Genomic DNA, 7,796 nt, shown 5'->3' on the forward strand with positions numbered 1-7,796 from the left:
ATTCCTGCAGATTGTCAGAGATCAAGCTTCATCGCGTCGCATTATATTCCGTTTGAATCAATACCCGAGTGATCCCCGAGTTGTTCTACTATCGTCTTGGTCGTCGTTGCATTGTTAAACGAGCAGTTTTCGTTCCCCACGTCTCCATCAATGTCGCGCACATCTCGACATCTTGACGATATTTTGTATTTGCACTCCCGGAGTACCTATGTATGTATTTACTGCTGTTTACTGCTGCGACATCGATTTGCGCATGCGCGGAAATTCCTCCGCGCTCTTCTAATGCCATCTAAAGCTCGTTCTACATTGATCGCATGTCGCCAGTCGCGATCAATGTAGAACGGGCTTAATGTTTGCGCGCGACAATTATAATGATGGCTTCCTTGGCAGACGATTGGTCGATGCTCTCTTTAAATGCACTTTCAATTTGAAGGCTAGGATAGTTGTAGAGGTTAGGTTCGATTCGAAGAAGCAGACGACGAATTGATCACGTAATATATGTACACAAAACACATGTTTTATCGCCGGCTTACATCATTCGTTGTGCCATCATGAACGGTACAGATTTCGAAGGCTACGTACGATCCGAAATATTCAATATTTTATAATAAATGTATCAATTGTCATGATTGTGTGCGAAGTTTTGTAGGCCGAAAGATTTTGACGCATAAGGTAGTTCTTTTGATTAGAGGCCACTTTTCTCCTTATCAGCTCGATGACGCTTCTTGAAATCCGTCTGATCGGATCGGACGCCGAAATAAAGTATTACGTGGAGCAGAAATGTTTCACGAGCAAGAGAATTCTGCGGAAAATTTGTCCAAGAGAGATATCTTGCTTACATCTTTTATTGTAAGTGTCGTTTCGTTAATACTGGCTGTCTATAATTATAACTCGATGCTTTATTTTCTCTCGTGCTAATATCGTACATTGACTTACTTATCAGATGAATCTTGCTAATAAATTTTATATATTTTGTAAATAAATTTTTATGAATTAAGCAAGTCGTACCTTTTTTCTTGTGTCAAATAATTTTATGTAGATACATCATTTGTGTTGTTACTTTCCAAATTTTATAATTCTCTTTCTGTTGATTTATATATGCGATAAACTAAAATTCTAAAACAAGTCAGACCGATTTCATCAAAAAATAATCGCTATTTGATGTCAGTCAGGTGCTTTTGCAGGGATTATTTGTGACGTGACGCTTTTTCCATTGGATACCCTTAAAACACGATTACAAAGTCAGCATGGATTTTTCGAATCTGGTGGTTTCAAACAGCTGTACAAAGGTGTAGGACCTGTGATATTAGGTTCTGCTCCATCAGGTATAACTTGATGTTAAAATATATAATGATGTGTATTGAAACAGAAATATTTTATTTATTTAAGTAAATGAACATTGTTATATTACAGCTGCTATATTTTTTATCACTTATGATGGAATAAAACAGTATTCACAACCGTATATACCAGATCAGTATCACTCTTTTATACACATGGCTGCAGCATCATCTTCTGAAGTAGTAAGTGATTGCAGTATTAATTATTGGTTAGTAATACAATTGGAAAATTTTAATACATTAAACTTTTGTATTAGCATATAATGACACAAATATATATTATTATAAATAGTATTTTATATCAATTGTATAATTTTAAAAGTATTATACAAATGTGTATCGGGAATTGCTCAACTTTCCATGTATAGACTGCCTGCTTGGTTCGGGTGCCAGTGGAGGTAATTAAGCAAAGGAAACAAGCGCTCTTGTCCGACACGCATCGATTAGGACTAAGAACATTGTATCGCGGTTATGGAAGTACTGTTCTCCGGGATTTACCATTTGGTATGATTCAAATGCCATTGTGGGAGTATTTCAAGCTTTGTTGGACCCAAGAAATACAGCGAGATTGCACACCCCTGGAGGGTGCCACATGTGGGGCTGCGTCAGGTGATGATTCGAATCACATATTATTAATTGGTGAAATAATTTTTTTTTATGAGCTATTGTTATTTAAATAATATTGGTTTCTCAGTTGCTATATCAGCTGCCATAACGACGCCGTTAGATGTCGCAAAAACTAGAATTATGTTGTCCAGTACTTCAGCGGAAAAAGCAGAAGTTAAAATATCTACAATGTTGAAAGATGTTTACAGAGATCATGGTACTAAAGGGTAAGGTTTGAATGAAATATATATCTCAATCTTTAATTCTTAATATAAATTTCATTTTCCGATGTTTTAACAAGGTCATTTTTTTTAGGCTGTTTGCTGGGTTTCTCCCGAGAGTAACTGGCTTTACTATTGGTGGTTTTATATTCTTTGGCGTTTACGAACAAGCCAAAGAATTTTGTATATCCTACTTTTCAAAGTAGTCATTGATAGATTAACAAATTTAAAAAAGTTATATTATATTGAAGCTCTAACAAATTTTTCGAATACATTCTAGCAAATGAGCTTTTTTTCTCAACAATATTTGCTGGGATCAATTTCAAAAGTAATTACAAGTTAATAAAATTGATCAAAATAAAAAAATATTGTTTATTTAGTTATTACTAATACTCTGTCTAATAAAATTAAAGTTTAAATCTTCTAATTATAAGAGATAATAGAAATATATTTATGAGCAATCAAATATCACTTTTGATGACAAGAGATCAGCTTTAAACTAAATGATTAAGAATCACATATATTTAAGAATATTTCTCAATTATATATTGTGTAGCACTTTAATTATACAACACCTCTCATATACGCATATTTTATATATCTTTTTAAAAATTTACTGTTTGTTGATAGATTTAATCCAATTTTGTAAATTTGCATTATACTATGCTAACAATTAGCAACATTGCGATACAAAATTCTAAGCTATTGAAAATTACTGAACGAAACAATATCACATTGGTCTTTAACATTTACATTATAAAAAATCTTTTATTATTATAGTATATAGAATATATGTATCAGCTAAATTGTTTGATAAAAAAAATCGTACAAGAATAGAATATCAATACTGATCTTATTAGATCAGTGTACAACAATACCTTTTCTCAGGTTTTCTGCTTAAAACAATTGCTTCTTCCACTTGTTGCAAATTTTCTGGATTGGACACGAAATCCTGTACAATTTCGTCGAACAATTCGTCTGTAAAAAAAAAGACATAAATAAAATAAATTTTTTGCAAATAAAATATAGTGTTTACTAAGTACGATGCATCCTCACCTACATTCTCTCCCGTCTTACTGGATGTTATAAAAAGTTTGGTCTGCGTGCCCTTTGCATATCTTTCTACAGTATTCTGCAGATCTGGATCATCCGATACAAAACCTTCATCGCACAAATCTTTTTTAGTAGCACAAAGATATACTTTACAATGTTCCTCAACGTCTCTGAGTTCTCTCACCCAATGCTTCGCTCTTTGGAATGTACTCAACTTAGTAATGTCATAACACACTATAGCAGCCTTTGCACCACGATAATATGTTCTAGTCATTGCATTGTATCTAATAATTATTTACAATAATAATATTTAATATATGTCATTTTCAAGTGAAAATTTTAGAACAGAAGAATGACGAATTCATATTTACTTTTCACTGCCCGCAGTATCCCATATTCCCATAACAAGAGACACTCCATTCACTTGTACTTGCTTCGCTGCAAACACAGTGCCTATTGTCTGCGGCATAATTTCAACTGCATTAATTTGTATATGATGCTCTCCCTTCCATTTAGACGATTCTCAGTGTAAATTTTAATATTACTTTACAATTTTCTTTCCATAATGCCATAGACTAAGAAAAACAGTGCCTTGTTAGTGCTCACAATTGACTAAGTCTATTCTTCTTAGCTGCATTTTTTTGCAATTCTTTTTTCTTTTTAAGTCTTGATTGCATCAATGACATTAATGAAAAGTATAGTGACTGCAAAAGTATGATTTTTTATTTCCATATACAAAATTTTCTCTTTAATAGTATTTTATTTGCGAATTACAATAGCAAAACAAAATATTAAATAAATTCAAGATATATGACTTACAATACTTTTCTGAGATATATTGATATGTAAATATCATTGAAATGATTATAACTGAAAACGCCCATTAAAATATATGTTATGTATACTTTTCATTAGTGTCTTATTTCTTTTTCTCGAAAATTTATGTAATTTTAAATTCAAGCGAGCTAAAAGGAATAGTCCTATTATCGAGAATGATTCTAAAAAAGTTCTAAGAAAAACTATTGTTCTTCTCTTTTCTTTGTTCTAACTATTCTTTCTTTCGAATCGTCTTTTCCATAGATAGGTATAGTGTATCGATTGAAGTAAGATTCTAATCAAAATACTTACGTTTTGATAAGGTCTGCTGCCGTTAAATGAGTCATGTATGTATCGTTCCATAAGACTTGTTTTTCCCACTGTCGCGTTACCCAACAATACAATTTTTAAATCTACGCGATTCATGTTTGATTATCAGCGTTATCATGTATACGAGGTTAGGTGCAAACCCACCTGTATCGACGCTCTGAAATGAGGAGCAATGAGGCCCGTTCAGTCACAATGACAGAGTTGCGCTACTGTATTATACTGTGGTTCAGTAGAACAAACCGCTTATGTTAGTAGCAATCGAATGTGATTGGCTTTTACTTTTAGAACCGACAAATCAACGTCGAGTGTAGCTTTACATATGTATAAATATAAATATATGAAAAAATATTCCTCTTATCCATAAAAAATATTTTGTAAAATATTATATTTTCATAAATATATATAAATATATATATATTATAATTATTCGCTCACGCAGTAAAAAAATTAACAACTGAGCGAATCCCCCTTTCATTTTAAACAGATGTATTAAGTTACATCTTTTATAAATGATAAGTATTTAACATTTCTAAATACATCATAAAAAAAACACAGGAATCTTTAATTACAAGCATTTAATGTTTAATAGTCTAGTTTATTATGTGATGAATATTTCATCAAGCAAAAAGATATAGGTAGATCTACAGATTCAAAACACAACAAACTCTCTCAAAAGTTTTACTATTTTATTACATATAATTTTCTTTTCCTACACAATGGAGAATTGCTTTTTCAAGAATGCATCTATCATTCTTTTTTCAGCTTTATTTTGTCACAAAAAATCTAAAGGTTAATTGATATTAATACTTTTAAGAGACATATTAATACATAAATACTTTTAACAGACATATAACAGGTATGTTCTTTACAGATTGATATATAGATGTTTCTCATTTTAATAATTTATTTAGCCTTCCCTTGCGCGGCGACTGCAGCCATCGCTGCCTTAACGGTTTCTTCGTCACCCAAGAATTTCATAGAAACGACAGGCTTGAAATTCTCATCCAATTCGTACACGAATGGAATACCAGTCGGTAGGTTCAATCCCATAATTTGATCATTGGTCATTTCTAAAAATGAGAAATCACACTCACAGATTGATATAATTACATTGATACCAATAAATCAATTACATAAGCAAAGTTTCTTACGATCGAGATGTTTTACTATGCCGCGTAAGCTGTTTCCATGGGCGGCTATTATGATCCTCTTGCCCTCCTTCAACTGAGGAATAATTGTCTCATTCCAATAAGGTAATGTTCTCTCGATTGTTAACTTGAGGGATTCAAACTTGGGGAATTCCTCGGGTTTAGGACCATCGGCGTAACGCGGATCCTTCACTATCGTGTCGTAATACTTGTGATCTGGTTCCATCGGTGGCGGCGGTACATCAAACGATCTCCGCCAGATCTGCACTTGTTCCTCGCCATACTTGGCGGCTGTCTCCGCCTTGTTCATGCCGGTGAGACCGCCGTAGTGTCGCTCGTTTAATCGCCACGTCTTATGGACAGGCAGATTCTCCTGGTTAATCTCCTTCAGGATTGCCTTGAGGGTTTCCTGAGCTCTCGTGAGCACCGATGTATGAGCCACATCAAACGTGTAGTCCGCGTCTTTGAGAGCTTTTCCCGCGGACACAGCTTCATTTTTACCTGCAGAAATTTCTAAATGTAAGAACAGTTCTTCCTATGTGTGTCTGTGTATAAAGGTTTTTTACTACTAATCTTAACAGAGTTTTTTTACGTCATTGAATATAAAAGATTTCAAGAGATATACGATCACAATGTCATTAATTCAAATCCATTCAAAAGCAGAAGCTCGTAAAATCGCGCGACCTTTTGCCCTTGAAAATGACGGATCAACCGGGCGAGATTTACATACCTTTGTCTGATAGATTGGCGTCGTACCACCCGCAAAAGAGATTCAACTTATTCCATTCGCTCTCGCCGTGGCGAACCATAACAATCTTGTATTTTGACATGTTTTCTGTGAAATCGCGACAACCGCGTAAAAAGAGACAATTCTTGAGAACGATGCGAACACTAGTCGATGCTCGTGCTCAGCTGTTTGATTCTTCCCACTCCCGCTGCTCAAGAAAAGTCAAGTCTCTTTTAAATCACTCTTATGGCTGATACGTCATCATACAATATCCAATCAGACAAATTGGTTTCTAAAGATCTCCAATTGCATAAAATATTGCTAGCCAAACTCTCTAGAAAAGAAACTCTCCTATTATATACCAGTCGTAATCTGAATCCGGCATTAAAGATTTGAATAAGGCATAGACATCTATAAATTTACATGTCTATGGAATAAGGTCGCTATTGGTCGCCATAGCGTGTAATGCAACATGGTTTTTGAAGTATAACCTATAATCATGAATTTTATATATGTAAACGAGAAATGTTACATTTCAGAGACATTGCACTTATAATAATCATTGCGATAAAAATTATTGCATTTCTTATTTGTAAGAATCTTTACGCTCCGATCGCACGCATGTCAATAAAAAATTGTGTTCTAACCTGTACTGTTTGACATTTGTGTTCAGCATTCCGGGTGTTTTGTTAGAAGAAAAGTGTTCAGCGCACGGTTCTTCAAACCGTTGACAGTGTAACATAAAATAACGTCTATGTCTGTGGTGAACGTAATAAATATCGCATAAATTAATTTACAGAAATATATATACACTGGATATTTTTTGAACCTCTGCTGTTGAGTGACATGTAGCGTGATGTGACAGTAGAGATTCCGTGAGAGAAAATGTGGATAATCGCAGACAGATTCGCGAGATCGCAAAATATAGTCGCTTCGTTCGTAAAAAGGTGACCATCGATTATACATTTTTTCGATCGTTCGACGTATATCGTAATTATGGAGATAATAACTGCTAAAGATACCAGCGAAGCACACGCTTCTCTGTCCACAAAGCATTGCGATAACTCCATACTAGTTTCGTGCAATTGGCAGATTGCTAATAATAAGCAATTCAATGATGTTATCACCACCACATCCTTACAGCATGCACCTGCAAAGTAAGTGAACGAATTAGAACAAATTTATATATGCGATTTTCACCATGCAATGGACTTTTAAAATAACAGAAGTAATATTTAAATTATTTATATATATAAATGTTTGCAGAATAAACTGTGAAGATGTAGCTTTTCTGGATACCTGTATTGCTCTGCAATCGTCAAACTTTGAACCATGTATGCTGGACATCAAAGTAACAAACTGCCAGAAAATAGCACGCATTGCTATTGTTTCTGAGGGCAATGTTCTAGAAATCTTCAAACAATATGGAGAGTATGAAACAACGATACTCGCCGAGTTTGTAGATGAGTATGAAGAAAATATTGTTTTTCTTGGAGAAACAACGATACAACCTCCTACAACAGAAGCTGGTATTAAGGTAGGATGATTATATATA

General features: G+C 34.0%; 5 protein-coding genes across 15 annotated transcripts in view; 2 read left to right on the forward strand and 3 right to left on the reverse strand.

Moving 5' to 3' along the window:
• The window catches only part of LOC115239789 (uncharacterized protein C3orf18 homolog), an 8,870-nt gene extending 8,734 nt beyond the window's left edge, over positions 1–136 (reverse strand). The window contains exon 1 of the mRNA XM_029814572.1: positions 2–136. The gene's annotated coding sequence lies outside the window, so the exon portion shown is untranslated. The remainder of the gene's footprint in view (position 1) is intronic.
• Positions 79–3,158, forward strand: LOC115239744 (S-adenosylmethionine mitochondrial carrier protein-like). Of its 9 annotated transcripts, none has more exons than XM_029814496.1 (7): positions 79–210; positions 712–849; positions 1,169–1,325; positions 1,414–1,523; positions 1,709–1,949; positions 2,035–2,173; positions 2,262–3,158. In XM_029814496.1, the coding sequence occupies exons 2-7, from the start codon at positions 781–783 to the stop codon at positions 2,371–2,373; spliced, it is 828 nt and encodes a 275-aa protein (XP_029670356.1). In that variant the 5' UTR covers positions 79–210; positions 712–780; the 3' UTR covers positions 2,374–3,158. The 9 variants fall into 9 exon arrangements, with proteins under 9 accessions (XP_029670356.1, XP_029670320.1, XP_029670327.1 ...); XM_029814460.1 differs by lacking the exon at positions 79–210 and adding an exon at positions 391–578 and having other exon boundaries at positions 650–849; XM_029814467.1 differs by lacking the exon at positions 79–210 and adding an exon at positions 391–578.
• On the reverse strand, positions 2,696–4,555 carry LOC115239839 (ras-related protein Rab-24-like). Of its 3 annotated transcripts, none has more exons than XM_029814633.1 (4): positions 4,349–4,555; positions 3,592–3,680; positions 3,228–3,504; positions 2,696–3,145 (listed from the first exon to the last, which is right to left on the reverse strand). In XM_029814633.1, exons 1-4 carry the CDS (start codon positions 4,460–4,462, stop codon positions 3,065–3,067), a joined length of 561 nt encoding a protein of 186 aa, XP_029670493.1. In that variant the 5' UTR covers positions 4,463–4,555; the 3' UTR covers positions 2,696–3,064. The 3 variants fall into 3 exon arrangements, with proteins under 3 accessions (XP_029670493.1, XP_029670487.1, XP_029670498.1); XM_029814627.1 differs by having other exon boundaries at positions 3,224–3,504; XM_029814638.1 differs by having other exon boundaries at positions 3,224–3,504; positions 3,592–3,795; positions 4,349–4,513.
• A 476-nt stretch (positions 4,556–5,031) lies between these two features.
• Positions 5,032–6,499, reverse strand: LOC115240660 (phosphoglycerate mutase 1). Its single transcript, XM_029815953.1, has 3 exons — positions 6,245–6,499; positions 5,518–6,015; positions 5,032–5,436 (listed from the first exon to the last, which is right to left on the reverse strand). The coding sequence occupies exons 1-3, from the start codon at positions 6,342–6,344 to the stop codon at positions 5,270–5,272; spliced, it is 765 nt and encodes a 254-aa protein (XP_029671813.1). The 5' UTR covers positions 6,345–6,499; the 3' UTR covers positions 5,032–5,269.
• Positions 6,500–6,597: 98 nt separating this feature from the next.
• LOC115240635 overlaps positions 6,598–7,796 on the forward strand; it is a 2,807-nt gene continuing 1,608 nt past the window's right edge. Inside the window, exons 1-3 of the mRNA XM_029815915.1 lie at positions 6,598–6,725; positions 7,041–7,398; positions 7,508–7,778. Coding sequence (XP_029671775.1) covers positions 7,238–7,398; positions 7,508–7,778 — 432 coding nt within the window. The 5' untranslated portion in view covers positions 6,598–6,725; positions 7,041–7,237. The remainder of the gene's footprint in view (positions 6,726–7,040; positions 7,399–7,507; positions 7,779–7,796) is intronic.

Source organism: Formica exsecta, unplaced genomic scaffold, assembly GCF_003651465.1.
Source record: "Formica exsecta isolate Colony F162 unplaced genomic scaffold, ASM365146v1 scaffold117, whole genome shotgun sequence".
Classification (NCBI taxonomy): Eukaryota; Metazoa; Arthropoda; class Insecta; order Hymenoptera; family Formicidae; genus Formica; species Formica exsecta.

Bases quoted from the DNA above. Each gene is read 5' to 3' on its own strand.
- LOC115239839 (XM_029814627.1), bottom strand. From the start codon at position 4,462: ATGAATCGCGTAGATTTAAAAATTGTATTGTTGGGTAACGCGACAGTG. The intron at 3,681-4,348 runs GTAAGTATTTTG...ATTATGCCGCAG, and splicing joins GCAGCAGACCTTATCAAAAC to ACAATAGGCACTGTGTTTGC. The intron at 3,146-3,223 runs GTGAGGATGCAT...TTTTTTTTACAG, and splicing joins TAAGACGGGAGAGAATGTAG to ACGAATTGTTCGACGAAATT.
- LOC115240660 (XM_029815953.1), bottom strand. From the start codon at position 6,344: ATGTCAAAATACAAGATTGTTATGGTTCGCCACGGCGAGAGCGAATGG. The intron at 6,016-6,244 runs GTATGTAAATCT...AAATTTCTGCAG, and splicing joins CGCCAATCTATCAGACAAAG to GTAAAAATGAAGCTGTGTCC. The intron at 5,437-5,517 runs GTAAGAAACTTT...TCTCATTTTTAG, and splicing joins CATAGTAAAACATCTCGATC to AAATGACCAATGATCAAATT.
- LOC115239744 (XM_029814496.1), top strand. From the start codon at position 781: ATGTTTCACGAGCAAGAGAATTCTGCGGAAAATTTGTCCAAGAGAGAT. The intron at 850-1,168 runs GTAAGTGTCGTT...ATTTGATGTCAG, and splicing joins TCTTGCTTACATCTTTTATT to TCAGGTGCTTTTGCAGGGAT. The intron at 2,174-2,261 runs GTAAGGTTTGAA...CATTTTTTTTAG, and splicing joins AGAGATCATGGTACTAAAGG to GCTGTTTGCTGGGTTTCTCC.